Raw genomic sequence first — 27709 nt, 5'->3', positions numbered from 1 at the left:
AAATAAAATAAGCTACCAAGACCTCAAGGCTGGGTGCCAAGACAGGGTGGATGCTCTAAGCTAGAAGCACAACCCTTAAGAGAGCTGGCAAAACATCAACTCCTCTATTCAAAGTTAGTCCTACGTTTTCCCAGACTATATGAGAAAGGAAAATAACTTGTCTCAGGGCTAAAAAACAAAGAGTTCTCCAATGACCTCTCCTGCACCTCAGCACCCCCCCCCTCCCCAAGCCGACACATGAAAGAGGTATACCCTTCTGCTAGACTGCACTACCCACACCTCCCACCTTTGCTGGGGTCAGTCACTCACCGTACAACGGGGACAGAGCCATTCACCATTAGGGATCTCTGGCAGTGGGGGGTTCAGGCAGTGGATGTGGTAAGATGAAGGACAAGTGTCGCAGCAGAGCAACTCCCCACCATCCTTACAGACACGACAGAATTCCATATGGTGGTCATCCTCCTCTTCAGGGTCTCCTCCAACCTCTTCCAGGATCTCCTCACCCTCTGAATTGTCCTCTTTAGCCTCCCACTGGATGCCTTCCTTCTCCTGCAGTAAAGGACCAGAGTCAGATCACCACCCCCCCCCACCCACCCAAATCAGAACCACACCCATCATTCTTTTGAATGCTTCCCAAAGTCCACACCAGGAACACCACCCAGGCCCAAAAAAACCCCATCATCCCACCCTTCCTCTCAAGGGTTCCAAAGGGCCACACAATGGCCAGGTACTCACGCAGTGTGGACAGCTCCACTTGCCCTCAGGAGCCTTCTCCATATCCGGATCCAGGCAGACCATGTGGTAAGCTCGGGGACAGGTATCACACAGGATGATCTCACCGCCTTGCTGGCACACCTCGCAATAGTCCTGGTGGTCTGTCTCATAACCATCCACAGCAGTCACCTCCTCCTCGCCTGGGCAAGGAAGAGGGAAAGCCCAGTTATTAGAAAAAAACTACCTCCCCCCGCCCCCTCTAAAATAAATTCAACCCTGATCTCCTTAGGGAGATTCTTCCCCAATCATTCCCACCCTATCCCATTCACACACAGACACAAAAAATAAACACACCTTTCTTTTTCTTTTTAGTGGTTCGGAGTTTCTTGCGGCTGCGGCTACTGCGGCTGGTGGAACCGTCAGAAACAGAATAGCTATTGATACTGGCATCATCGAAGTCAGATTCCACATCTAAGTCATCATCCTCACTCTGGCAGAATGAAAAGAAAGAAAGTTAGAGGTTGAAGCCAAGGGAAAGGAGAACGCTAGAGAAGGGATCACTCTCTTACTAAGGGTGCTAGAACCCCAGCCAGGACAGTCAAGTAAGAAGCCTAGTCACCTTGTTGTGGAGCCAACTGTCCCCATTCTTACATGCCTACTATAAAGGCTAGACTCTGACATAAAGTAACATCATTATTAGATAAGACACCCTCACCAAAGGGATGGGTTGGGCTCTCACCGAGGATCTCTTACGCTTAGAACCAAAACCTCCCAGCTTGATTTTCAGGGGAGCTACTTTCTTAGGTTTAGGCTTCTTGGCATCAGGTACACGAGGGCTGCCCTTTGGCTTCCTCCGAGCATTGGGACCTAAAAATCAGAAAAGCACAAGTAAGATCGTATAATCCAAATGCATGACAAGGTAGAAGATGGGGAAGATGATAAAATATTCTCCACCTAAGCTGGTTTCCCCATGTTCAGCTTCCCAAACCTCCTAAATCCAGGACTCATTTCTCCCTCACACTCCTCTATCTTTAGGCTAACAGAGCAGCACCCCCATGCTTCCTCTAACTTCAACATCCCAAGCCCATGTCAGTCCCGCCTTGCATTGGGTCCCATTTCACCTTTGCCCTCCTTGGTCTTGGCCTTGCGGATAGGGACCTCCACCGGGGGAGGAGGTGGTGCAACTTCAGTGGCCGTCACCATGCTCTCCACCACAGCCACCGCTGCTGCTGCTGCTGCCGCCACTGAAGCCCCAGAACTGCCTTTGAAGGGATTGTTGGTACTGAACTCACGCCACTTTGCACCCAAAACCATCATCATTTTGGAGACAGCAATCTTGGGATTTTTGGCAGCAATGAGGGGTCTGGGGGACAAATGGACAAGAACAACAAAGTGAAAAGAAGTTTAAGAATAAAAGAGAGAGAAAGAGAAGTGAGAAGAGAAAGAGAAGTGTATTGAGAATCATACAAGCACTCTCCTCTCCCAGGCCCAAGACCCTCTTGTTTACCGGACAAACTGGCTGAAGGCCTTGTAGTTGGTGAGGGTACGATAATCCTCCTCTGAGAACACATGGTCAATGTCTTCCATGCCCCAGTCTTCTAGGAGCTGAGCAGATGATTTAGGCTCCTGCAGAGAGAGCAAGGTCAAAGACCTGACACCTAGTACCCACACTTGCTAAAGGGAATCTGAGCTGAGATGAAGGCTTCCAAGACCAGGGAAGAAGAGCAAAGAGAAAATCATTTCAAACGGGGAGAGAAGGGCACTAAGGGGCAGGGCATTATCTGGGAGATAAAGGACAGAGGTGGACAGCAAGCACAGAGGAAAGGACAGAGGTCCAGGCACCTTTGAATCATCGTCGTCGTCATCCTCTTCTTCCTCTTCCTTCCGCTTGGATTTGCTCTTCTTTTCTTTCTTAGGTCCAAGCTTCTTCTTCTTCTTCTTGCCAGGGGTATAGTCGCTGCCCTCACTGTCTGAGCGAAGAGCCACCTCTTCCTCCTCCTCCACAAACTCCGGCCCCTCCCCAGAGCTGTCCCCCAGCTGCCGGCATAAGAGCATACGCTGGAGCAGGGAAGGGGGAGAGGGAGAGGGAGAGGGAGACAGACACACACATGCTACACACATGCTGACCTCAGGACAGCCCTGAGGCTCATCCCCAGGGCTGAGGACCTGAGGACCTGGCCCACCATTCTAGAAGAAGAAACAAATGCCCCTCCTACCCGTCGACCATTCTCAGAGCTGCTCCCTTCTTCTTATTATTCCCCAAAACATCCAGTCACCCACTCACCTCCTTTTTTTGGCGTTTGCTCTTAGGGATTTTAGGGTCCCGAGGTTTCTTAGGCTTTTTCTTCTTCTTGAGCTTTGGAGTCTCTGCTTCTGACAAATCCTCTTCTGGGTCCTCTTCATTTTCTACATATATTTGGCAGAGAAAGACAGGTAGAGAAAAGATCAATAGCAAAAGGTTAGAGCCTAATCCAGAGGCTTTAGACTTTATTCCCCCACCTCTTGTCCCAGATTCCACTGAAGAGAACTGCTATACTCTCCACAGAAGGAAGCTGATACTCAGGACAAAAACAGACAAAGAGAGAGCTGTATATACCCGAAATAGGCCTGCCAGGCCAGACCAGGCCCACCTCGGGCAGCTGTCCAGACCCCTGCCTCCTTTCCCTCATCTTTAACAGGAGTCCTCTATATGTTCACCAGTGCAGCTCCAGCAAGCTGCTTAGAATTAACCAAATAAGAGAAATATATCTAGCCCTCCTCTAACTGCCCACCAAATATTCTACAAAGCAAGGAATGAAAATGAAAGAGCCTATCAGTGCAGGGGGCCCAGAAACCACACCCTTGACTACCCACTCTGGGTCATCACTGCTTAAAACCACCAGAATCCTCAAGCCCCAGGTTCAGTTGTCCGCCCAATATCACACCCACTCCCAAACATGATTTCCTTTCCCCATCTCCAGCTCTACTGTTCCTCCCCAGCTTCTCCTGGGTCAGTAGCCTCTTCTCCCCAGGGGCCCAAATCAGCCCAGCTGTCACCATCTCCTCCACACACACCCCCATCCTCCTCCCATCTGGCTCCACCTCCTTCCCTGGCTGGGAGCACACACAAAGCCTAGGGTAATACTGAGAGCTCCTGGGCAGGGCTAGGTGGGAAGGGGCACAGGGGGAGGAGAAGGCCAGGAGGCAGCTTCCTTTGTAACTAACACACATTCACACCAACTCCCTCCTCCCTCCTCTCTCTCCTTCTTCCTAAGCCACCCCCGCCCAGGGAGGCGGGAGTGGAGAAGGGAGTGGAGAGAAGGAGGGAGTGCCTCACCCACTGAGGAGAGGGAAAATGGCTCCTGACCGCAAAAGCCAGCCCAGGGCACCCAGCTGCCAACATAGGACAGGAAGTAGCAGGGGAGAGGGGGTTGGGTTGAGAGAGGTAGCCGAGGAAAGACTACCCTCACAAGACTTCCCAAATTGCTACCTGGCCCCAGGTCCACATACCACTTCTCCTAACACCTATTTTGGGATGACACAGTTCTCAACAAGCCACTTTAATGTCCTAGGCAAGGAAACCCAAGACAAACATGAAGGGTAATACCACAAGAAAGACTGGGTTACTGCCTCAATCATAATTATTTTTCCAATCATCAGAACTAAGATTTAACAAAAACTCAGTGGAGCTGTGGTCACAGCATACAACTTTCTTGAATTTTTGATACCCAAAAAATTTAGCTTGAGGAATGGGAGGCCAGAAGTCTCCACAACTCAGTTCCCTTCTCACCACCTACCTCCCCAAGAGTCCAAGCCATAGACCCTAAACTACCTCTCACAGATTAGAAGTAGCCACCTATCCAGCATATGTGATGTTCACACGAAGAAAAGAAGAGCAGCACCTGGACAGTGCGGGACAATATGCTTCCTTCTATTCGCCCCTGACTCCCAGAACTAGCCCTAAAATGCTTCTGGCTCCGCCCTTCCTGAGCAAGGCAGATACTAGGGAATATGAGACATTAAGCTTGACAAAGCACCATCAGCCTCCCCCCACTCAGCCCAGGATCAGGCCAGGCATATGAAAGCCCCTCCCATTCCCTTGGGAATGGAACACCAGCTTGGATCTCACCAGAAAGAACCATTTTCTTAAGGCTTTTTCAAAGCAATCCCCCATGTCATCCCCCTCACTAATAAGTCACATCTCTCAGTTCCTCATCTTCCTCACCTCCGTGAAAGCTGGACACCAGGACAAACCCGTGCAGGTGAAGGGAACACCCATCCACATAAGACCCCCAAACTTCTCAAGCAGATAATGCACAGAGACAACATTCAAAGTGGCTGAGACATAAAAGAAGATTTGGGAAAGGGGCAGGAATGGGGTGTGGCAAGTGGAAAAACTGGGTCATGCTACAGCTTGGGGCAGAGTTCACCCTGGGAGCCTGCACTGCTCCCAATCAACACAGGGGCAGCCCCAGCCCAAGGGGCCAATGGGAAGCCAAAATGTGGAACCAACATTGGCTGGACAGCACTACTACTTCTCTCGCCCCTCACAGAGAGAGTCAGATCATGTTACCAATGCTGCTACCCCACCCCCACCTTGGGCAACAGTACAGAAATTTGCCACCTTGGTCTACACAGTGATGAGACTCGAGCCTAAGTTTCTCATCCCAACAGCTGAAGACTCAGCAACAAGACTGACCCCTTTACTAAGTGGCCTCAGTTTCAAACTAAGACTTGAAGACTTCCAACTTAGAAAACACCAAAATGTAGGAACATCTTTCCCAGACCTCAACTTACTGCTACAGCTAAGGAGAGAGAAGGCAGAAGTGAAAGATGTTTGATGGGAAACAAAAACACGACCAGCAGGCTCCAGAATTAAAGCGAAAATAAAGATAAGCAGAAGGATAAAGAAATGACATTTAAAAAAAAAAAAGAAGCTTGAAAAAAAGGTCAAGGAAACAAGTAGGTGACTTAGCTACGGGCTGTGAAAAAGGAAAGACAGACAAGAGAGAGACATCCACTCAGATGCATGACATCAATCACCATTTGAGAAGAGACAAGAGCTTCTCCAATCAGGCAGGATGATTACAACCATACGGGTTTGGCCAGTCCCAGGAGCCACCCACAAACACAGAACAACCCCCAACACACCTACACAAACACTTCATGACACCAGCCCAAACCCTAGGCTCCCTGCACCAAAGCAGAAGCCTCTAGGAAAAAAGTCTGTATCATGTCCATTTGCTATGGGAAGGGGGGGGGGGGGGGTTGCCCAGGGTGTCACCTCCCTTCTTTTGCCCCTCCCTAGTATATCCTTCAGGGTGTGACATCCTACCCCAAGCCCCCATCATTTCCCCATTTGAAACATTCCAGCAATCTGCCTGCTAAAAGCTCTCTACATCCCAGCTGAGGAGCGCAATTCAAACTTCACAGTTGAGACATCACAGAAAACCGGTAACTGATCAGAAGCTAAAAATAATCAGATAGAGAGTAACCAGCACTCCCTCTCTCCTTTCCACAGCAGCAACCACAGGATCCTGCTAACACAGATGCCGGGCTGGTCTTCAACATGCAATCCTCGACACCCACCCGAACCCCCACCCCGCCTCCAACGGGTCCCAGCCACCTGCATTCCTCCGTGGACCCACACAAGGTAAGGTCTCCAGACCAGAGGGCTCCCTCAACTGGGAACTGCATAGCATTCCTTAAAACAGACAGTGCAGCAAGCTTGCATCTCGGTCCCAGAGCCCAGGAGGCACATGGCTTCCACCCCCTCCCACAAGAGCTCCGCAGAAGGGAACCACTCCCTTCGGATGCCCTCCACCTCAGACTCTGCACGGAGAGAGAGAAACTCAACCTTGCCTCACCAGAGTCGCTAGGGAGGGCCCAAATGCCTCCTTCCTGCCCAGGGCCCTTGGGGAAGATTTACCTGGGTGGGGTGGGGGCAGGCTGTTGTTCAAAAGTGCATCCATATCTTCCTCCTCGCTGCCCGCGGAGCAGGGGGACGGGGAGCCCAGGCCCGACGCCATCCCCTTCCGCTCCCGGCCAGGGAATTGGCCCAGCTGCTCCTGCCTGCGGCCTGGGGCCCTCTACACTGGCCCGAGTCACTGTGCGGGGGAGGGGGGGAAGAAAGAGAGAACAGTCAGTGACGCGCACTGTCCCCCTCCCCCACACCCACCCGCTCTTTCCGCCCACCACCAAAGCGGCCCCCCCAACCCCAGCCACCCTAGCAGGGCACCCGAACCACTCAGGCTGAACTTAGTTCCACACTCCTCGAGGGCAGCCCGGAAGCCGGCTCCCCAACTGGAGCCCCCCAGATGAGCGGGAGCGACGCCCCCGAGGGCAGGCTGGTGCAGGCGTGGGGAGGGGGAGAAACCAGGCTGGACCGAGCAGGGTATGTCGGGGGAGGGGGGTCCGAGTGGCCGCGGCGCGGGGGGGTCGGGGGAGGCGGCAGGCAGCGAGGCGCTCGGGGACACAAGGTCACTTGGGGGTGGGGGGGCGCCTCCCTGCGCCTGGGGAGGGGCCAGTCCCCAGACAGGGCAGCTCTCCAAAGGCTGTCCTCTGGGACAACTCAGGTTCTCCGGAGGAGCCACGGGGCCGAGGGGGCGTGGAGGCTCGGGCGCTCCAGGGGGCTGGAGGCTGGGACGCGGGGGGCGAGGGAGCGCCCACCGGGCAGGGGGCCGGGCCACGTGTCCCGGGGGGCAAGTGAGCAAAGGGCGAGGGGGCGGGCGCCGGGCATTGTGGGAGACCCAGCCCGAGGTGGGAGCCGCGGGGGGCAGGACTCGGGCCGGCTCAGGGCGGGGGCGGGGGGGGCAGGGCGCCCTGCAGGCAAGGAAAAGGAAGGGTCGGCTCCTCTGGGCAGGGGGCGGTCCGCGAGTCCGGGACATCTGAGGAAGGGGTGGATGGAGGGATGAGCTTGGGGGCTGGTCAGGCTCAGAGGGGCGTCTCTTTAGGAACCCCGCGCTCTCCTCACCCCGGAGCCGCCGCAGGTCGCGCTGGGTCCGGCCCGGTGTCACTCCCGCTCCGGCTCCTCCTCGCCGCGGCCGAAGGGGGGAAAATGGCTCCGGCTCCGGCGTCGCCTCTTAAAGGGCCCGAAACACCGGCCGGGAAATCCCACCGCACAGGCCCCGCCCCCCCACGGACAGCCCATAATAACCTCAACCAACTCCAACCCCCCCTCCACTACCGCCACCCTCCTCCTTAGGTCTCCCGGGCAACCCCCGCCCCCTCGTCGCTCCGGCAACCATTGGCCACGCCCCCTTCGAGCGCGCGCGCGCGTGTCACCCGGGCAACCACCCACCTCCGGCCATCCCATAATACACACGGACACCCCACCACCACCACCCCACACACACATACACTCCATACACCTATATGCTAAGGTTGTTGACATATCATAATATTGCAGACCTTTGCAACTAACCCTTTCCCCACCTCAGACATCCCATAATAGCCATCCTTTGCCAACTTCTTCACTCTTGGCCCTAATGCTAACATCCCATAATAATTCGTCACCTCTCCTTCCCCATGGCCATCCCATAATAAGCACCCCTCCCAGCACTTAAGCCTCACAGCCCATAATACTCATTCCCCATCCCCCACAGACATCCCATAATAACCACTCTTCATCCACCCCCAGTTTGATATCCCATAATAGTCAGAAACAACGCCCCCCCCCCCCAGTACTACAACGGACACTTCGGCCTCCTCCCACACACATCCCGTAATAATCAGTTTCCCACTTTTACACTGACATCCCATAATAACCAACCCCCTAGCCTGAGCTGCCCTCAGCCCCTGCAGACTAGGGTCTAGATCCTCACACCACCACCCTCAGCCTTCATACATGCGTTCTAACTCCACAGCCCATAGTAACCTCTTCTCTGTCAAAGAGATATCCTCTAATGATCGGCAGCCCCACTGTCACCCTACAGATGGACATCCAATCTCCTTTCCTCTAACGCTGGAAAGATATCCCATAATTTTACTCTCCCACCCACACCTTGATATCCCATAATAATGTCAAGGAGCCCGAGGTCCACCAGACATACTCTAATACTCCCAGCACATCCCGTAATGCTTCATCGCCAGCCACCACCCCTATACCTTTCCAGCCAGGCATCCCATAATATTCACATTCATACCTCCCCCACCTCCTCAGGCCGTCAGGTCTATTCTAACACCCAGAGCCACAAGGTTGTGAAGCAGGCTGCTACCCGCACTGCCCTGTGCCCACCCCAACTTGTACATACCTTTATCCCTTTCTGGGCCAAAGCAGTATCCTGGCATAAAACCTCTTGATGTCTAGGGCAAGCCCTACCTTCCCTCAGACCATTTCTAGACTCTCAGGAACTGCCAGTCAACCTAGGGCCCCACCCAATCCCACCCAAATCCAGTTATTCTCCAGATGCTTACCTCCAGCTCCAGCTCTTAAATATTGAGTAAGACCAGCCAAATACCAGGCTGACCAGATGAACCATTTACATAAAGTTTAATTCACCCCACAGCTTCCCCTAGTCATAATAAACTCCAATCTTTAGAAAGGAGTCTTTAGCCTACTTCTCAACATTTCAGCAGTCCTTCTCCCACCTCATCCTACCTCTCCAGGTCAGATGGTGCAACACACCTGGGCCACTCCCATGGATGGACATCCCACCATGATGTGACATGAGGATATATATATATAATATATCATGTTCATTTAACAGATGTTGCCAGCATACCTAGTAAGGCACCAAGGTGGGCACCACAGGGAATGCAAGAACCACAGGTGCCTCCCTTCATCAAACAATGAGACAAGATAGAATGTCTGGTGTCAAGGGAACACTGCTCAGTGCTATTTCCCAATTTCCTGTTACAGAGAATAAAATAAATCCCAACTGGTCTCAGGAGAGATCAGATCCCAACAGAGGTTCTTGATAGTCCTTCTATAGGCTAGAAGGTATTCCAAAAGGATGATATAGATGGGTGGCCAAGATATCTCCTCTCTGTTCCCTACCACACTAAGGGATTTTGATTGGAAAGCAATGTCCATCTATCCAGCGTTTCTGAAATCCTATAATATCCTATCATGTGCCTCCTTCTTGAGAGACTCTTAACACACCAGAATTGTTACCCTCATTCTTGAACACCAAATTATGCTGACCCTAAATGTCCTGGACATTTTTTTTTAAGATTTTATTTATTTATTTATTTTAATTTATTTATGATAGGCACACAGTGAGAGAGAGAGAGAGGCAGAGACATAGGCAGAGGGAGAAGCAGGCTCCATGCAGGGAGCCCGATGTGGGACTTGATCCCGGGTCTCCAGGATCATGCCCTGCGCTGAAGGCAGATGCTCAACCGCTGAGCCACCCAGGCATCCCTGTCCTGGACATTTTTAACCTGGATTGTTTGTATCCTGAAGTCTCATACTTCCAACTGCCCCCATTCTTATCTTGTTGAGGCCCCATGCTCCATCCAAAAAAACCTTTTGATGTATAATATTCACCATCTTCCCTCCTGTGTACAAGTCAACATTCCAGGATGCTTCTTTCATTCAATTATGCTGCAAGGAAGTCTTCCAACATGTACCCTCCACTTCCCAGACTGGGCCTATTTTGCAGTACCTTGGGGACCCAGCCCTAGAAAGTCCAAGAGCTCAATCTTAAGACCTGTTAGCCCTCAGAGAGCCTGCACCCATAAATCTGTCACTTTTCCCTCTTTCCTGATCCCCAGAGAGCCAGGACCCAGATGAGAACCAATGTCCCGGCACCACTGCCTTGCTGCCCCTGACCCCTGAGGCAGAGATAATGCCTTTCTTTGTTGTCATGTGCCTTTTTCATACAAATCCAAGACCTATGGCAGTGGGACAGGTGGTAGAGAAACTGGGATGTTCTTCTAGGAGGAGCCTTCCTAATCAGAAGTGAATAGGATAGACCTCACGCCATCACTGCATTGCTCTTCTAATCTCACTTTCCTAGAGAAGGGACCTGGCCAGAGGACTCTGCCCTTGCCTAGGAACCCAGGGCTGGAGATGTAGCAAGGAGAAATAAACTCAGGAGGTAAGAACTTGCTCCAAGAAAGTTACTATCCCGGGACGCCTGGGTGGCTCAGTGTTTGGGCACCTGCCTTTGGCTCAGGTTGAGATCCCGAGATGGTGTCCCTGCATTGGGCTCCCTGCAGGGAGCCTACATCTCCCTCTGCCTAGGTCTCTGCCTCTTTCTCAGTCTGTGTCTCTCATGAATAAATAAATAAATCTTAAAAAGAAAGAAAGTTACTATCCCTTTGCTTCCAAGCAGAGCACCGGTGATGTGGATACTTCTTTTCACCAACTCCTGCCTGACTTAACTGCCTAGACCACCCTTTTGCCACGTCCATGGGTGTACAGGCTGTTTCCCCCATTCTGTAAGGCTGTCATAGCCTCCCTCATTCAATTCTCATGACACCAAAATTGGGCCCCATCCATTTGTGCAAACCCTCTCCCATGATTCTCTGAGTACTAAAGATGAACCTTGTACTCTTTGCTTAGGGGAGAGGAGGCAGCTCTTTTAAGATACCATAATGTAGGTATACCTTCTTCCAACAAGATTCTCTTTTGCAAGTAGAGCTGCTGGAGATCTATTATGCCTTCCTCTCTCCCCCCTTTTCTCTCGGGGATCCAGCTTGCCTCTGGGCCTCAAATTCCCTTCTGTAATATCTCCATCTGGCCCTTAGCCTTTTCTTCTCCTATGTATACCACATTACTACAGTGATTCATAATATAAACCAGGAAGAGAGTTTTATAACTGGGTAGCCACAGCTTTGTGCCCATGGTTATAAATATGGATAGATTTTGTCCTCCACAGCCCTCTGCCCCCATCCCTGCAAGTTCTACCCACTTACCACCTTCCTCATCTTACTCCCCACCTCTCCGTGCTACCACCACAAGGAGAATGTTAGAATCCCCTCCTCTCTTCTTGAGTTCCAGAGAGGGCTAGGATGTGTGCGTTTAACTATTGCTTTTATGGTCTTGGTGCTTCTATACTCCCCCACTCCCTATCCTGGCCCCATGCTACTCTTCCAGATAAATTACAAATAAACCACTAGCATGATTGGCCCACAGAGACTGAGGGTGGGATAATCTCCTGATTAATGCACCCAGGGGGACAGCCTCTCTAGCCGGTTACCTTAGAGTTCTGTTTCCATCCCATGGTACAGAAGAACCTAGAATAACACTCAGAGTGGGTTGTCCATGGAGTTCTCAGCACATGCTCTCTCTACATCTCTGTTCTGCGTGAGCCCCAGAAACTCTGCACATAAGAGGTCTAAGGGACCAGTGTTCTCCTGCTTTGTCAGAAAAAGGGGTTTATAAAGACAACATAGGGAAGAAAAGCCAAAGTGACAATGCATTCTAATGGCTAGACAGGATGCAGGTGTGCAGGGTTTGGGGGAGGGGGGGTGACAGGCCAGGCATTTGTCCTTCAGGAGCCAACAGAGCCTCTGTCCCCTGGGTGTGACTGCAAGGTTGCAAAGCCCCCCTGGCCCAACCTACCTACCTGAGCTGTAGTCCCAAGTCTCAAATCCAGGAAGACAAAGTGGGGAGGAGAGTGCTTAGGTACTGTGGTCACCCAGGAGCACTACTCCCTTTGGTGTGCCACACAGCCAGAACCCAGGCATTCTCACTGCCAGCCCAGTGCTGCAGGCCCTGGACTCAGCCACCCTGCAGCTGACAAGCTGCAAAGGGACCCAGGTGTCCAGGGTTCAGATTTGACCAACTCTTGCCTGCCCCAGGGGCCTCTTCAAACAGCTGTCACAGAAGAACCTCTCCAGTCAGTTACTCTTGCCAGGCCTCAGGTCTGACTCCAGGGCTCACCCCACCCTCCCCAGCTCCTTTCCCTCCCTCTTCCTTCCTTTCCTTCCTCACCACCCACCCCCCCCCAACCTCCCCAGAGCTTCACCTACCCAGGACAGCCCCACCCAGCTGTGCAGGGCACATCCCATAATAATCCTTCTCTTTGCTAGCCCCCACCCCCCCAAAAAAAGAGAGGCGGCCATCCCATAATAGCCACCCACAAGAGACATTCCGCGGTGACCGCCCCCTCCCTGCAGAGCTGCCGGGAGCAGCCATCCCATAATAGCTGGCCGCCTGTTTTACTGGTTACGGCTGTGGAGGGAGCTGGAGAGGAAATGGAGGGGAAGGGGGAGGGGAACAGGATCAAGGGCCCCCACTTTGTGGAGGGAGAAGGGGGAGGAGAGTGGCCCAAGGGGATTGAGAGCCAAGGGGACACCGTGCAGGTGGGAGGTGTGGTCCACTGGCCACTCCAACCCTGCTTTGGGGCTTTCTCCCCATTCCCCAGGGGCCGTTTTCCCCCCTGAGCACCCTGGAGGTGTCTGCTAGTTAGGGTAGATGCCCAGGATGGGTTGAGGTGCTCAAAGTGTGTGCGTGTCGGGGTGGCGGTGGGGGGGTGGATTTCAGGTGTTCCCCTTGGGCCGTTTGAAAGAGAAGACAGACCTTAGGGAGGATGGCAAGAGAGTAAGGGGTGGAGGGGGTGTTGGAGAAGAGCTCCTCAGGCCCTCCCCATTCTGCACCACCATCCCATAATAATCCCCCCAGCCCCACTCCCCCTCCCACACACGACATCCCATAATATCTTCTGGAGAAGCAGTCCCCGCAGTAGGTACAAAGAGCTATCCCATAATATGCTCCCCCACCCCCACTCGCCACCCCCCCAACTTGGCCCCCCCCTCAGTCACATGCAGCCGGTGCCATCCCCCGCTGCTCCCCCCTCTGGCCACCGAAGGCCTTGCCAGCCCATAATACTCTTGCCTCTGGTCGCAGGAGGCCTCCAGCCCATAATATTCCCTTCCACCACCACCCCCCCCTTCCCGCCCCGCACCCCTTCCTCCCGCCTCCAGTTGGATCCGGGCCTCACCAGCCCATAATATTCCCCAGTCTCCTAAGGCTGTTCCAGCCCATAATACTCTCCCTGTCTCCTAAGGCCTCTCCATCCCATAATACTGCCAGACGCCTGACCTGTGGGCCAAACCCCAGCCCGTTCCACACATCGAGGCTGTGTCAGCGCCGCTGGTCTCCCTCCCTTCCCTCCCTCCTCCCTCCTCGGCGCTTTCCCTCCCAGGCCCTCTCCCGCCCTCCTGCCCTAGGCCCCTCGGCCGGCCCCACCCTGTGCCTGCCTGGGCCCTTACTTCCCCTCCAGCCTCCTCTCTTGCCCTTTCTCCTTTGCTTGGTGCTTCAACCCATGCCCCCTCTCCTCTCCCTTTCAGGCACTTTTCTACCCACTCCTCTGTCTGTGGGATGGATGTTAGGCCTAGTGGGGAGAGAGTGCCCCCAGAGGGCAACAGGCCGGTCACTGCCCCTGAAAGCTGTCTACTTGACCTAGCACCATGGAAACTTGCCCAGCCTGCCTTGCTCACCCATCCCCTGGCCCTGGTTCTGATTGCTGGCAGAGCTCTGTCTGCCTGAGGATTACCTTGGAGCCCTTGCTGTCTTCCAGAAACACTCCCCTTGGGCATCACAAACAGACTTTACCAATCCTACAGTCTCCTTTACGCCTCCCCATACTTGTGTTGAAAAGAGAGCTCCCCCTTATGGGATTTCTCTCAGGTGTCTTTCACAGGTGATCTCACTGACCTCACAGCAACCCAACAAGTAAATACTATGATCCCCATTTCACAGAGCAGAAAACAGAGGTTCAGAGAGTTGAAGTAACTTTGCTAAAGTCACATTTTCAAGAAGTGACAGGGCTGCAATTACTACTGGCCCAGGTTGGTTCTGAGAGCCTTTGGGATTCCCCAAAGCCCAAGGGAGAAACTTCACTTTTTGGTGCTACCTCCTCTGGAAGGGATATAGCATGGTGAGAGCTACCCAGGCTCCCTCCATCTCCAGGGCCTCCTGAAGGAATGAAGAAGACAGGCCAGTGGTGTGAGAAAATTAGCCTCCCCCCTCCCCACTTCCTCCATGGGACCCCTGGTGGCAACCCCTCGGTTCAGGGCTAAGAAAGAAGCATCCCTGCCCCTCTGGGACCCCTTATCTTGACCCTGGTTCTCCTAAATTTGTTTAATTTCAAGACCAATTATTGTTTATCTTCTCCCAGCTACTCTCACCATGTGGAGGGACCATTCTGCAGAGGAAGCAGACTCTGAGGAGACCTAGGGGGAGGTCTCCTCTTTGGCTTAGTTGGTGAACAAGCAAGAGGGCTGCCTTCCAGATGCTGGGTACCTCCTGGCTAAGGGTGGGGAGTCATGGCCAACTCCACCAAGGCCTGATATGCCACCAACTAGCTATTCCCTTCTAAGGCCTCAATGGGGTGTGTTTCGGGGCTCAACACAACTGGAACTGTGAACAAGCCCAGTTCTCTCCAGGGGCACCGGTGCTCTGTGCGGGAGCCTGGGGCAGGTGTGCCGAAGGGTAAATGGGTTAGTAGCATGGAGGAAGTAGTAGGAAGAGGGAGTGGAGAGGTGCAGCAGATTCAGGGTGAGAGACATAGTTGAGAGAGGTGGCCTGTGTGAGGAGGATAAAGGAAGCCAGGAGAAAGGTGGATGGAACGGAGCCAGGATGAGAAGGTGGGAAGCCTCAGGAAGGAAAAGATATGGTAGCATGTCCTGCAAAGAATGGGAGTTTGGGAACCAAATAGATACCATGCCTCTTCCTGTTTGTGTGACTTTCAGACCCCAGCTTCTCTTGGGTGCTTCATTTGGAAAATGGGGATAATGATCATCCCTAATTCATTGGCTTGTTATAATAACCAATCACTAAATAATATAATCAATAGTAATAAGCACCACATTGAGATCCTGGTATAGGGAGTATTTTCAAAACTTGTTAAACGCTCTTCTTCCTCCATCTAGGATGCTCTCATTTCCCCCATTTGGATTTTCCTAAAACTGCAAATGTGCAAATGTGGCCTCTCCAGGATGCTGGGTTAGGGCTCTGGACTCCCCCCCCCCCCCCCCCCCCGCCATCTTGCATCTGTCTTACTGTGCATCTGGTAATTGGAGAATCCTGTGAAAATGGCAGTGGCTGGCTACAGGTGTCCTTAGACTTCTACAGCTTGTTACTTGTAAAGTTCTTCTGTTCATGCCTCCTCTGCCTGCCACATCTCCTGAATCTATTCCTGCCTCTCTATTCTCGTGATCAGAACTCTTTGGATATACTGAGTGCAGGCCAACAGCCCACCAGAGCTTAAACACCAGAGATTTCACACTGGAGATGACCCATTTCCATCCACCGCCACAGGCCATGGTCACACCTCTCCTTGGCAATTTTAACAGCACCCCAAACAGTCTTCCTTTCCCCCTTCCTTTCCTCACTTCCCTACAGCTGATGCCACATGGTATGTCAGAGTGAGCAGAGCCTCACTCAGAAACCTTTAGGAGCTTCCCAATGCCCACTAAATTAACTTCCACCACCTTACTCTGCCTTCTTGCATCCTGTCTTGAGTGGTAATTGTTGACTTGTTCTGTGGTCCCCCACGAGACAGTAGACTACTCCACACCAAAATTCAACAGTTCATCATTCAACAAATATTTATTAAGTGCTTCTTTTGTGCGAGGCGCTGTTCTAGATGCTGGAGATACAACAGAGAACCAAGCAAACAGAAATTCCCCCCCCCCCCCAGAGACCTTACATTCTACCTGAGGGGAAGGGGCGGAGAAACAGACAAGAAACTGTAAAAACTATACAAATAAATAGTTATATAGCATGCTACTTTCTATGTGAGTTTTTATTACTTTGGAATTTGTTCACATACCAGAATATAAAAATACTCAAGTAATTTTTAAAAACTGTACTCAGTTCAGTTCAGTTTGGATAGGGCAAAGTTCTGAGACTTTGGACTACCACTACCTTTTATGCTCTCGGGGCATGCGTCTTGAACCCTAAGGATGAAGCAAGATGGAGCAGGTGCTAACCATCAGGCCTCTAGGAGAGCCACAGGGGGGCCTGGCCCAGGGCTCTATCTTCCCACCAGATGGTGTAAGGCTCTACTTGAAAGCTATCACGGAGGAATCTGGGTCAGTTCCCCGCTTTGGCCACCAGGGGTCATTTTACCCCTGTAAATCACCATCTGGAGCAATCTCTTGAAGACACACAAAAGGCTTACTCCAAACTAAAATACATAGTCACACAGGGGAAGACCCTGACAGTCCCTCTCTCTTTCTCTCTCTCTCTCTCTCTCTCTCTCTCTCTCTCTCTCTCTCTCTCTCACACACACACACACACACACAACGCACACACACATCATTGAGAGACCTAGAGACAGAAACAGAAATGCATACAGGACATACGCATGGCAGCAACTTCCTCACTTATGCAGAGCCTAAAGATGCCAACTCTGCAACCCCTCCCAGCCCTACTTGGTAAAGAGGGAAGAAGGAAACCGTAGGTGGCCCATTAACCAGTCTTCCATTTCCTTGCCTCCAGCTTGCTCAGAACAGACAGCCTATTCCTGTCCTCCCATTGCACTTATTTCCCTGGAAACTTCTTTCCTGGCTGTGGCAACAGTTCCCTTTTCTCTCTGCAGGAAGAGAAGCCCACCCCTCCTCTGAGTGTGTGTGTGTGTGTGTGTGTGTGTGTGTGTGACTAGTTCACCCCACCTCAGAGCTGCCCCCAGCACCAGGAAACCCAAGGTAGCACTGCACTGAATGTGCAGCTCCTACTTCTCCCCCTGCAAACCCTTAAAACTTTGGTACTCCAGTTAGCACTTAATTTATGGAGTATTGCCCTTTCGGGCAGTAATAAGCAACAATGTATATGTATGCCCTGGGAAGAAGTTACACACGAACTCCAGTACTGACTCTTTGAGGATGTCCACAAGGTCAAGGTTATTTTCAGAATAGTACTACTCCCACCATGTTGTTTGTCCTGTGCAATCTCCTTGCTTACGGTGTTTTCTAGAAGCTTCATGAAGTGTGATGACATTATTGCTCTCACAGCTAATGGAGTGTGTTGCTTGTGTGTTTCTGTTGCTAAAACTTACGAGTTTTAATTTCTATTATGGTATCAAAAGCATAAGCAAAAACTCTTTGGAATCCTCGATTTTTAAGAGTTGTAAAAGGGTCAGGAACAGAGTCTGAGAATTGCTACTTTAGTACAAAGAATTTTCTCCTTAATTCTAGATGAAGCTGCAGAGGCAGAGAGAGAGAATTTAGGACCTAGAATGGAGGGGGTCCCAAAAGCGGGGTGGGGTGGAAGGAGAAAGGATACCTAGAAAGGGCTAAAGGGACCAGAATCTTGGGAGGGGGAACACCTTCTCACTCACAGTTTTGTCCTGTCCCCAAACACCCCATGCTAGGTATCAGGTCTAAATTGTTACAAGTCACTAACCAAGAATGAAACCAATTCTGTCTGCATCCAGTAAGCTCATGCCTCGGTGCTGGGCAGGGGAAGGCCAGGTGGAAGTGAGAGTGGGTGGCATCCGAGGCACTAAGACTGCCGTGGTTGGTCTAAATTCAGGACACTCATTTTCTGCTCCAACTACTAGCTCTCCACAGTGTTTCATGCCCACACCCAGGGCATGTCATCCGGTCCCAGTCGGCCGCTGCACCGGGAAAGCTCACAGCAACACTTCCTCGGGGCTGGGGAAGGGGTCTGCCCCGGCTCACCGCACCGTCACCACCAAAGTAAAGGCATTTCTACCGTCACTCTTCCCTGTGCCCCTGGATCCCCACACTTGGTTCTCTTGTGTATTTATGGGCAGCAGTGGCCACCCGGAAGTCCAAGTGCCCAATCCGCTTCCCTCATGTACACACCCTGCGAGTGTGCGTGTGCGTGGGAGGTGGGGGTGACCGGGCGGCAGCACATTGGGCACTTCAGAGGGCCGAGTCCTCCCGGCGCTGGGTCAAGGGCGTCCCCCCGGGGGAGGACGCGGGAGGCTCTCGGCTGGCGGGAGCCGGCCCGGCGATGCAGGTGGTCTCGGTGAGCCGCTCGGCCAGCGCCCCCTGCGCCCCGTTGGTGGCCAAGGTCCTGGCACGGTGCCAAGTGCCCAGGCCGCGCAGGGTGTTGCGGAAGCCCTCGGCGCTGAAGTAGTACACCAGCGGGTCCAGCACGCAGTTGGCGCTGGCCAGCAGCACCATCACCATGAGCACCTGGCGCACGCGGTCGCTGGCCTCGCTGCCGGCCGCCACCAGGTTGCCCCGCAGCAGCCCGTAGACGGCCAGCGTGGCGTTGTAGGGCACGAAGCACAGCAGGAAGATGACGAGGTTGGCCAGCAGGAGGCGCACGGTCTTCCGCCGCCGCCGGCTCCGCGTGGCGTCGGGCCGCGCCAGGGTCCAGAAGACCCGGCCCGACGAGTAGAGCATGGCCGCGAGCGGCAGCAGGAAGCCCAGCGCCTCGGCCAGCAGCACGAGCGGCAGCAGCCCGCCCTTCCACAGCTTGTCGCCGAAGCTCTCGAAGCACAGCCGCGCCCGGCCGCCGTCGTAGCTGCAGGGCGAGGGCCGGTGCACCAGGACGGTGGGCACGGCGAACACCAGGATGAGCGCCCACACGCCCAGGCACAGCAGCCGCGCCACGCGGGGCCGCCGCAGGTGGCGCAGCCGCAGTGGGTGCACGATGGCCGCGTAGCGGTCCACGTTAATGAGGGTCAGGAAGATGCAGCTGCCGTACATGTTGGTCTGGAAGACGGCGCCGGCCGTCTGACACAGGAGGTCGGAGAAGGGCCAGTGGTGCAGGGCGTAGTAGGAGATGCGCACGGGCAGCGAGAGCGTGAAGAGCAGGTCGCTGGCCGCCAGGTTGCACATGTACACGCTGACCACGGAGTGCACGCGCAGCGCGCGCAGGAAGACCCAGAGGGCCAGCGCGTTGAGGGGGAGCCCCGCGGCCAGCACCAGGCTGTAGGCCACCATGTGCAGGCGGTGGGTGACCCGGTAGTCGGGGCATGGGGGGACGGAGCTGTTGGCCGAGGCGGTCAGCATGGTACCGGGGCGTGACGAGGAGCTAGGCCCGGGGCATCAGCGGGCACGCCGGGCCCCCCGCCTGGTGGTAGTCCCCGGGGCGAGGCCCGGAGGCTGCGCAGAGCCCATCGCGGAGCAAGCAGCGCCTGGGAGTGTGGGCTACGGCTGTAGGGCTGGCTGTAGGGCTGCAGGGGGCATGGCCGTTAGCGTTAGCGCCGCCGGGATGCTCTGGGTCACCGCTTCCTCAGCCCGGGGACCTGGAAGAGGAAGGCAAGCCAAAGTCAAGGTGATGCAAGGACAGGATAGAAGCCTCAAATGTTTATCTAGCTAACCTGGCTGCCCTCTCCTTTCATATATTTGTTTAGTTATTCATTCATTCATTCTTGAGAGGCAGAGACATAGGCACAGGGAAGCAGGCTTCCCGTGGGGACCCCGATGCAGGACTCGATCCCAGGATCCCAGGATCCACCCTTGGATCCCAGGATCATGCCCGAAGCCGAAGGCAGACACTCAACCACAGAGCCACCCAGGTGTCCCCCCCGGCTAGCTAGCGTCTTGAGTCTTTTCTCAGCCTCAGAAACACCCCCCTCCCCCTTCCATGCATCCAGAATAGCTTTCTGGTGAGGCTAGATAGGGTAGTGTTAGAAGTCCAGGCTTTGGAGTCCAACTGCCTGGGTTTATTTTTTTATTTTTAAAGATTTTATTTATTTATTCATTGGGGGGGGGGGGGCGGGCAGAAAAACAGGCAGAGGGAGAAGCAGGTTCCGTGCAGGGAGCCCGATGTGGGACTCCATCCCAGGTCTCCAGGATCAGGACCTGAGTGGAAGGCAGATGCTCAACCGCTGAGCCACCCAGGGATCCCCAACTGCCTGGGTTTAAATCCTGGTTCTGCCAACTTGCTTACCTTTGTCCCCAGAAAAGTGACTTAATCTCTCTGAACCCCATTTTCCTTACCTGGGGAAAAAGGTGGTCGTGTCAATGTATGTGTGTGTGGGGGGTGTCTTCTACTTCATGAGGCTGTTAAACGAGGTATGTGTAAAATGCACAAGTTGCTGCTAATACATAATATCTCTGTTTCTTTCTTCTACAGATGTTTACTGAACTTTTTAGAAGCTTTTAGAAGGTTCCAGGCATGTTCACAGCCCTGAACAAAAAACAAAGAGCTTGCCCCCATCTACTTTACTCCCATTGAAGGGAAACCTATAGTAAAATGCAAGTAAATAGGTGTTGTGTCAGATGGTGAGAAATATGATGGAGTACCTCCCCTGGAACTCCCCAGTTCTGCTGGATCTCCATTATCTAGAGAATAAAGTTCAAACTCACTAGTACAGTACAAAATCCAAGCCTCATTCATCACATCCACCATTGCTCCTGTGTGGGCTGGGTTTATGGTCAGAACAACCCAGGTTCAGCTCGATTGCTTGACCACTCTCCCCATTTCTTCATCTGTAAAATGGGGAGAATAACATAATGGGCTCTCGAGCACATACCAGCACAGTCCTGCCAGGCAGGGGAAGGTGCTGTGGGTTGAGCATTTCCATGTGCTCTCCTGGAGGATCTACCTAGGGAGCTTCCCAGCTGGGGTTCTGTGATGGAGAGAGACAGTAGTTTTTTAGTGAGGGCTCAGAGGGGACCCGAAGTCCAGAGAGTGTGGCAGTGAGGCAAGAAAGTACCGAGGGCACCGCCAAGGCCACAGGGAGAGCAGCCCACGGCAGCCCCAGTGCTCAGGCAGCAGCTTCTCTCAGGCAGGATATGGCTAGGAGGTGAAAGGGCCCGAGGACAGGACATGGTCTCAGGATCCCACCCTCCTTAATGCCCTAATGCCACAGAAGCTACTCTGCCATCTTAACCTCCAAAGTCCATCTTGTGTGTAAAATATACACAACTTCATATTTACCATTTTAACCATCTTTAAATATACAATCCAGTGAAATTAAGTACACTCACAATGTTGTATGACCATCACTACTGTTTCCAGACTTTTTTTTTTATCATCCCAAACAACTCTATACCCATTAAACACTAACTGCCCATTCCCTCCCCACACTCCCTCCAGCTCCTGGTAATGTCGATTCTACTTTCTGTCTCCAGGAATTTGCCTATTCTATTTGAATTAGTATTTTCATTTTCTTTAGGTAGATACCCAGTAGTGCAATTACTGGATCATATGCTGATTCTATTTTTAATTACTTGAGGAACCTTCATACTGCTTTCCACAGTCGTAGCACCAATTTACATTCCCACCAAAAGTCCACGAGGGTTCTATTTCTCCACATTCTTGCCAGTACTTGTTATTTCTTGTCTCTGTTGGGGGAAGGGCAGAGGGAGAGAGAGAATCTTAAGTAGGCTCCACGCCCAGCAGGGATCCAACATGGAGCTCTATCCCGCAACCCTGAGATCATGACCTGAGCTGAAATCGAGTCAGATGCTCAACAGACTGAACCACCCAGGTGCCTCTCTCATCGTGATTTTCAGTTGCATTTCCCTGATGATGAGTGACGTTGAGCATCCTTTAATGTGTCTGTTGGCCATTCGGATGTCTTCTTTGGAGAAACATCTATTCAGGTCCTCTGCCCATTTTTAAAATAAGATTATTTGTGTTTTTCTCGGTGTTGAGTTGTGTAAGTTGAATTTACCTATCCCAGAAATCTCGTATGAGTGAAATTATATAATATCTGTCCTGTTGTGTCTGGTTTATTTCACTTAACATAAAGTTGTCAATATTCATCCATGTTTTAGTATGTATCAGAACTGCAATCTTTTTTATAGCTGAATAATATATATTTTTATATTTTTTGTTTATCTATTTATCTGTCGATGGTTACTTGGGTTCTTCCACCTTTTGGCTATTGTGAATAATGCTGTGAACATGGGGTCCACATGCCATCTGAGGGAGCAAAGTCATCCAGAGGCCTTGAGCAATTATCCCAAGATACTGGATTTATTCCTTTTAAAAGGAATAAATCTTTTTTTAAAGACTTTATTTTTTAAAAAAGATTTATTTATTTTAGAGAGAGAGTGCACACACAAGCACGAATGGGGGGGGGGCAGAATTCACAAGCAGACTCCCCGCTGAGTAGGGAGTCCAACTCCAGCTTGTTTGCAAGGCTTGATCCGAGGACCCATGAAATCATGACCTGAACCAAAATCATGAGCCAGACACTAAACTGACTGAGCCACCCAGATGTCCCTTAAGATTTTTTTTAAGATTTTGTTTCAGAGAGAGAGCACGAAAGAGAGAGAGAGAGAGAGAGAATGAACAGGGGAAGGGCAGAGGGATAAGCAGACTCCCACTGAGTAGGGAGCCTGATACCGGGCTCTATCCCAGGACCCTGGGATCATGACCTGAGCCGAAGCCAGATGCTTAACTGCTTAACCAACTGAGCCACCCAGGTGCCCCAAGATTTAAAAAAAAATTTTTTTTAAGGTTTTATTTATTTGAGAGAGAGAGAGCATGAGCGGGTGAGGGAGGGGCAGAGGGAGAAGCAGAGCCCCCCACTGAGCAGGGATCCCAACACTGGATCCCAGGACCCTGAGATCATGACATGAACTAAAGGCAGACACTTAACTGGCTGAGCCACCCAGGCACCCCAAGATTTTATTTTTAAGTAACCTCTACACCCAATGAGGAGCTTGAACTCATAATCCTGAGATCAAGAGTCACACTCTCCACTGACACCCAACCAGGCACCCCAGAACTGCTTAAATTCTTACATGCAACCAGGCTGTAAATCTGACTCTTAAGAAGTTTTCTTGTGGGTTTTCTGTTCATTTATTCTCCCTCCAACCATGACTACCAGCAGTTTAAAACTTGTACGAGGTTTAGTAGGTCAGTTAAAGGAAATAAACATTTCCTCTGCAAAACACCAATTTCAACAACGAAAATCAGACTAAGTGGGGCTGAAACACGCCAAAAAGCAAAAAAACCCAGACTCTTTCCCTGATGCATGCCCCCATCTCCCATGCTGCTTTGCTCCAGTCACACCAAACTAATAATAATTTTGCACCAACCTTATATTTTCAGGACTCTGCTTTTTTGCACGTGCGGGGCCAGCTCTTCAACCTGGAATGCCCTGCCTCCTCTCATTCTCCAACTGGCAAAGTCAATCATTTCTTAGGACTCTGTGAAGCCTTGCCTGCCTCCCTCCCTTCCCGCAGGACAGATGTCGTTTCCTTCCCTGGGGATTCCACTTTGTGCACAGGTTTACCATAGGTGTTCCACCTCTACTGTAATTGTCTTTTCTTAGTCTGCCCCTCCTGTTAGACTGTGAGCTCTTAGAGGGAAGGGCTGTTGGACTGTGACTTAGTCATCTTTGTCTCCCCAGCCACTGCCTCAATAAATGTGGAGTGAAAAATACTAGTGATCATTTATGACCATTCAGTGCATGTCCAAGGGGTTTGTGGTTTTTTTTTTTTTTTAAGGTTTTATTTACTTACTCATGAGAGACACAGAGAGAGACAGAGACATAGACAGAGGGAGAAGCCTGCTCCCTGTGGGGAGCCCAGATTCAGAATTCGATCCCTGGGATCACGCCCTGAGCCAAAGGCAACCACTGAGCCACCCAGGCGTCGGTCCCAGGGTATTTTATACGCATAGTCTTTAATCCTTCCAACAGCCCTTTGAGGGAGGTGTCTTCCCTCATTTTTACAGGAAAGGAAACAAATTCTAGAGCTCAGTCAGTATTCAGACTTGAGATTCAAACCCACCTCCAAGCTGCCCTTGGGGAGCTGGTCAGATATGAGGATGCATGCTGCACAGAGCACCTGCCCATAAGGAGTCTGTGCCCACAGAAAAACTAGGTTACTTCCTTATTTGCCCAGATGAAATATACTTTTTTAACAGCCCACTTTTTCTCAAACTTCAAACACTGGTAACACAGACTCAACTCACTTTCACACACACACAAAACAGGAGTGTTCCTCCTTATGATGTCCTCTTACCTACTTAAGTGCTTACTTCGCTGCTTTGAACTCAGGTTGTTTTATGTATGTTTATTTGCTTCCATCAACCCCAGCTAGATGGTAAGAGGTGGGGCCCCATCTTCCATTGCCTTATTTCCAAGCACACTCACACTTCAGTAGCCCTCGTGACATTCATTGACCGCCTGGAAGAAAATCTGTCCCTTTCCCCCATGTTCATCCATCCTGTAATCTTGCTATAATATCTCTTGTATCGGTCCACCACCCGCTTCTTATCTCACTCCTGACTATCTTGTCCACATGTATCATTCACTTAGTAAAAGACTATGACCCCTAAAAGGCCTGCTTGGAAACAGCTTGCATTAAAATTTCAAAAAAACAGTTTACACTATAATTACAATAACACTTTATCGTTCTTAACCACTACCTAAAGAATCAACTGCTTCTTACAACCAGGCGGCACGTAAAGACAATGAATGAGTGAATATTTATTTTCCAAGAATCTCAAGTATCTCTGTCAACAAAGTTACAACACTAAAGAAACCAAAAACATATTAGGTGAGCTGCTACTTATAGGTAAAGTTAGGAAACCTTTAGTAAAGCATGATGGCGATGCATTTGTTACTGGATCCCAAAATGAAGAAGCCCTTTTTGTCAAACAGTAATCTCTTTCTGACAGATACACACACAATGGCCCAAGCTGGGTGTTGAGAGCTGCCAGGCCCCTGCCCTGGTCCCCACCCCATCTGCCTGCTTCCCTGGGGCTCCTGTCAGTGGAGCTGAATGGGCACAGTGCCAGGCCAGATGGCAAAGATGGGGAAAACTGCCAAAAAGGAGGCAAACAGGAAATGGAAGGAGGGCACTAGCTTGGGGGGGGGGGGTGGCGGTGAGGGGGAGGGACAGCCCAGGATCTCTCCCCAGTCCTGCCTTGAGAAAGAGGTCAGGTTGTAGAAAAGATGTTGGAAGAAAGAAACAGCAGCTGTCCCAGAAAAGAACCAACACCAGGGCTTCGTTTCACCAGAGAGGAGGGACATGGAGGTCCCATAATCTTTTTTTTTTTAGGTCCCCATAATCTTAGCAGCCTCCAGCCCCATGTTTGTGGTAATGAGCACGCCACTACACACACATGCACGTGCAAAGACACACAGAGGTGTAGGTACACTGAGAGACATGCACACAAGATCCCTGGTAACGTACAATCACTATACATACACACCCACCAACGCACAAGTATGTGCACGCACGGAGGTGCGGACAGCTAAGGCCAGAGGAGGAAGAGAAGGCACAGCCCTTGCCTTAGGGACAATATTCTTGCACAGACAGAGTCATGCAGCCTCAGGAGCACATAGCCATACGGAGGGGTCGCACACACACTCGGGGGAAAGGAAGCACCCTGCTTATGGGGATGGCCCTGGGGACTGCCCAGTTCACACCGCCCGCCCCACCACCACCACTCACACACAGAGCAGGAGGGACATCATTTTCCTCTCCTCCCTCCAGTCTCTTCCAGCTTTCCATGCTCACATCTGAGGCCCGGGTTCCTGACAGACTCAGGGCCTATCGGACCTGTCCCATTGCCCTCTGAGCTGGGCTGGGCACTGCTCTTTGCTGAGATAAGCCAGAGGGGCAGAGCTATTTTCCGCCAGGCAGGAAGTGAAAATTGAGTAAAAATGAGCAGGAGGCTAGGTCATGGCCATCCCTCCCTCTCCTCCACACAACCTGCCCGTGATATCTACCCTTCTGGCGGCTGACCAGCAGTGCAGAGGGCTGGAGAGAAAGGAATAGGTGATTCAGGAGAATGGTGGGGGCAGTGAGGGGATAGAAATAACTTTTGTCCACCCTCCTCCTGTCTGTCACACTCTCCATGGACACCACTGTCCCCCCTCCACCGGCCGCTCTCGTGCGTCTACCAAATGCCTTGCTCTGTCTCCTCTCTTTAGTAATTCATATTCTCCAGGAGTTTGAAAAGGAGGGATCTCAGATTTCATCCTCCTTGCCCCAGAAGATCTGTTCTAGAACAGCTTCAAACTTCATTTTAGATTCTGGAGGCCACAGCTGAGAGTCATGGCCAGTTAGCCTGTCCCACACTTACACGGTATGGATTCTAACCACCACGTTAGCTGAGCCCACTTCTGCTGCTGTGCGTGGGTGGCTGTGGGAGGATACACCCTTGACCCCCAGACAGGCTTAATTCTCAATTATACCTCTTAATACGTGTATGTTCCGACTCCCCAAACAGATCCAAACTAGGCTGGAGCATCCAGCGGAAGCTTAACGAAGTCTGAAGGCTTTGTGAAAAGCTCTTAGAGCTGCTCTGAGGACACGGATGAACCCACTCATTGGAGGGGTCTTGGCGTGGGGATAGTACAATGTCACCATGGTGAGTGGATGGCCTCTTCCTAAAGGGGCCACAGTCCTCCCAAGGAGAGGAGCATCTGACACAGGCCCCTGGGGGGTGTTGTGTCCTAACTCCCTGTCCCTCTTCCTGTCCCAGGCTTGCTCTGCTTCTCCAGCCAGAATTCCTGCTCCAGCCTTTCTCCACCCTTCCCCACCTCAGCCTGTCTCTTCTTTCATTTCCAGTATCATCCTCAGCCATGTCTTCTCCCTCCCTGGGTATTCTGATCTCATCTCTCCCATTTTTCCCCCCAGGCAAAAGCAGAAAGTAAAGGTGGCCTACAGCTCAGTGATTTGTTTCCCCTATGTGTGGATGTCACCTTGCACCACCTGCCCATGTCCCTCCACCCTGCTTTCAAGAGCTTGAAAAACAGGAAATAAAGTCACAATCCAGAGAAGTCGCTTGGGCTGGACTAGCCCTCTGCTGCAGCCCTGTACTCTGCGTAGTCTGTGTGCCTCTTACCCTTGCTTTGGGGCCTGGATGGGTCCTGCCCCCGCAGAGAAGCCCGGAGGCTTTTGGCCTCTTTGACCTTGCTCTGAACTCGGGCAGCACTTCTTGCACACCCTGGCTTCACCCTCACCCTTTCTGCTGCCCCTTTTCTTGTGGGCCTGGGCACACAAGGGGTCTGTGCTGCTGGGGTATACTCTGGGGGCAGCAGGCTGTGGAAGGCCTAGAACATCAGCCAGACAAGGAGCTGGGCCTTAGGGTCTCTGAATGGCCAGGAGGTAAGGCTTACGGGTACAGGCAAGTTCCTATTTTTCCCTCACTCCTTGCCTCTGTCTCCCTCTGGGGCTACAATTTTCTTACCCTAAAAGAAGCTGGAGATACAACCTG

The 27709-nt window shown here is 51.9% G+C and overlaps 2 protein-coding genes and 1 long non-coding RNA gene across 14 annotated transcripts in view; 1 reads left to right on the top strand and 2 right to left on the bottom strand.

The window, feature by feature from the left end:
• The window catches only part of CHD4 (chromodomain helicase DNA binding protein 4), a 28362-nt gene extending 21607 nt beyond the window's left edge, over positions 1-6755 (bottom strand). For 5 of the 8 annotated variants that reach the window (XR_004809943.2, XM_049102465.1, XM_025471885.3 and 2 more), the window contains exons 1-9: positions 6623-6755; positions 2999-3120; positions 2557-2772; positions 2222-2340; positions 1836-2077; positions 1454-1581; positions 1069-1204; positions 736-914; positions 310-549 (exon numbers count right to left, since the gene is read on the bottom strand). Coding sequence is in view for 7 of the 8 variants with exons in the window: in XM_049102465.1 (XP_048958422.1) it covers positions 310-549; positions 736-914; positions 1069-1204; positions 1454-1581; positions 1836-2077; positions 2222-2340; positions 2557-2772; positions 2999-3120; positions 6623-6722 (1482 nt within the window). In the remaining variant the exon portion in view is untranslated. The remainder of the gene's footprint in view (positions 1-309; positions 550-735; positions 915-1068; positions 1205-1453; positions 1582-1835; positions 2078-2221; positions 2341-2556; positions 2773-2998; positions 3121-6622) is intronic. The other 3 variants (XM_025471889.3, XM_025471890.3, XM_025471891.3) reach the window with 2 other exon arrangements.
• Positions 5834-27268, top strand: LOC112675338 (uncharacterized). 3 transcript variants are annotated; one of them, XR_007406388.1, is made up of 7 exons: positions 5834-5917; positions 6215-6346; positions 10656-10736; positions 20651-22125; positions 23585-23762; positions 26720-26860; positions 27130-27268. It is a non-coding gene; the product is annotated as an uncharacterized LOC112675338 (long non-coding RNA). The 3 variants fall into 3 exon arrangements; XR_007406387.1 differs by lacking the exons at positions 5834-5917; positions 6215-6346; positions 10656-10736 and adding an exon at positions 6948-7087; XR_007406389.1 differs by lacking the exons at positions 5834-5917; positions 6215-6346; positions 10656-10736 and adding an exon at positions 6948-7087 and having other exon boundaries at positions 23585-23773.
• Positions 16172-26190, bottom strand: LPAR5 (lysophosphatidic acid receptor 5). Of its 3 annotated transcripts, none has more exons than XM_025471906.3 (2): positions 25939-26190; positions 16172-19817 (listed from the first exon to the last, which is right to left on the bottom strand). In XM_025471906.3, the coding sequence occupies exon 2, from the start codon at positions 19579-19581 to the stop codon at positions 18481-18483; it is 1101 nt and encodes a 366-aa protein (XP_025327691.1). In that variant the 5' UTR covers positions 19582-19817; positions 25939-26190; the 3' UTR covers positions 16172-18480. The 3 variants fall into 3 exon arrangements, with proteins under 3 accessions (XP_025327691.1, XP_048958439.1, XP_048958440.1); XM_049102482.1 differs by lacking the exon at positions 25939-26190 and adding an exon at positions 21051-21143; XM_049102483.1 differs by lacking the exon at positions 25939-26190 and adding an exon at positions 20884-20996.
• Positions 27269-27709: the final 441 nt, after the last annotated feature.

The sequence above is a fragment of the Canis lupus genome, chromosome 27 (genome assembly GCF_003254725.2).
Source record: "Canis lupus dingo isolate Sandy chromosome 27, ASM325472v2, whole genome shotgun sequence".
Lineage (NCBI taxonomy): Eukaryota > Metazoa > Chordata > Mammalia > Carnivora > Canidae > Canis > Canis lupus.
The sequence above is the reverse complement of the archived record's forward strand: the minus strand, read 5'-3'. Positions and strand labels throughout refer to the sequence as shown.